The sequence below is a fragment of the Geospiza fortis genome, unplaced genomic scaffold, assembly GCF_000277835.1.
Source record: "Geospiza fortis unplaced genomic scaffold, GeoFor_1.0 scaffold182, whole genome shotgun sequence".
In the NCBI taxonomy this organism is placed as follows: Eukaryota; Metazoa; Chordata; class Aves; order Passeriformes; family Thraupidae; genus Geospiza; species Geospiza fortis.
In genome coordinates, this window is record NW_005054367.1 from 3,545,847 (window position 1) to 3,546,706 (window position 860).

The window sequence follows — 860 nt, forward strand, 5'->3', positions numbered from 1 at the left end:
AAACTCCTGCCTCAACTCTGCGTGTGCGCGGGGGGTGCGGGGGTGTCCTCGCCGCTACCCGCCGAGAACCGTGTTTTCCTTCCCAAAAAGAGGAGGGGAAGGGGGGGGCATAACGAGGGAAAGCGACGAGGAACTACCGTCAGCGCACAGGGAGTACCCAGGCGACGCTGAAGGCAGCCCAGCGTCCTGGAAGGGAACGGACCCAAAAAGAAGGGGGAAGGTGCAAAGGCGAGGGAAAAAGGAGGAAGAGGGTGGAGGGGGAAGAGCTAAAGAGAAACTCCGAAGAAGGAGGGGAAGAAAGGAATAGGGATGGTGAAAGAAAAGTGGAAAAGGGAGAGCAGGCGGAGGAAGACAAAGGTGAAAAAGGAGGAGGAGGAGGGGAAAGTGCAAAGGGGAGAGGAGGAGAAGAAAGAAGGGCCCTTCTCAAAATGGCATTAGGCAGAGGGAGGGGGCGACGAGTAGCGAGTCTCCACTGACAGCTCTGCCTGCGCCTGGCCTCCTGCCCCGGCCCCTCTCTGCCTCGCACACACAAACGCTGAACTTACTTCTTTCTGGCTCTCTGGAAAGGGGAAGCGCCATCTTTGCGAGGCCGGCCCCTAGGTCTTTTGTCTGTGGCTGCTGCTGCTGCTGCTGGGGGGGGAGCTCCAGGCTCGGGGGGCTGCTGCTGCTGCTGAGGCGGCTCCACCACCGCCACCACCAGACTCTTGTCCTCCGTTGACATCCTAGTCAGCAGGACGAGAGAGACACATGGATGATGATGATGAGGATGAAGATGAGGATGGTGATGGGGATCCCGATGCTCCTCCTGCTCCCGCGGCTCCTCTCCTCCTCACCTCCTCCTCCTCCACCTCCGCCTCGCA

General features: G+C 60.1%; 1 protein-coding gene across 1 annotated transcript in view; it reads right to left on the reverse strand.

The window, feature by feature from the left end:
- Positions 1–852, reverse strand: part of KMT2C (lysine methyltransferase 2C) — a 188,355-nt gene extending 187,503 nt beyond the window's left edge. The window contains exon 1 of the mRNA XM_031059743.1: positions 546–852. Within this exon, the coding sequence (XP_030915603.1) occupies positions 546–721 (176 nt within the window). The 5' untranslated portion in view covers positions 722–852. The remainder of the gene's footprint in view (positions 1–545) is intronic.
- Positions 853–860: the final 8 nt, after the last annotated feature.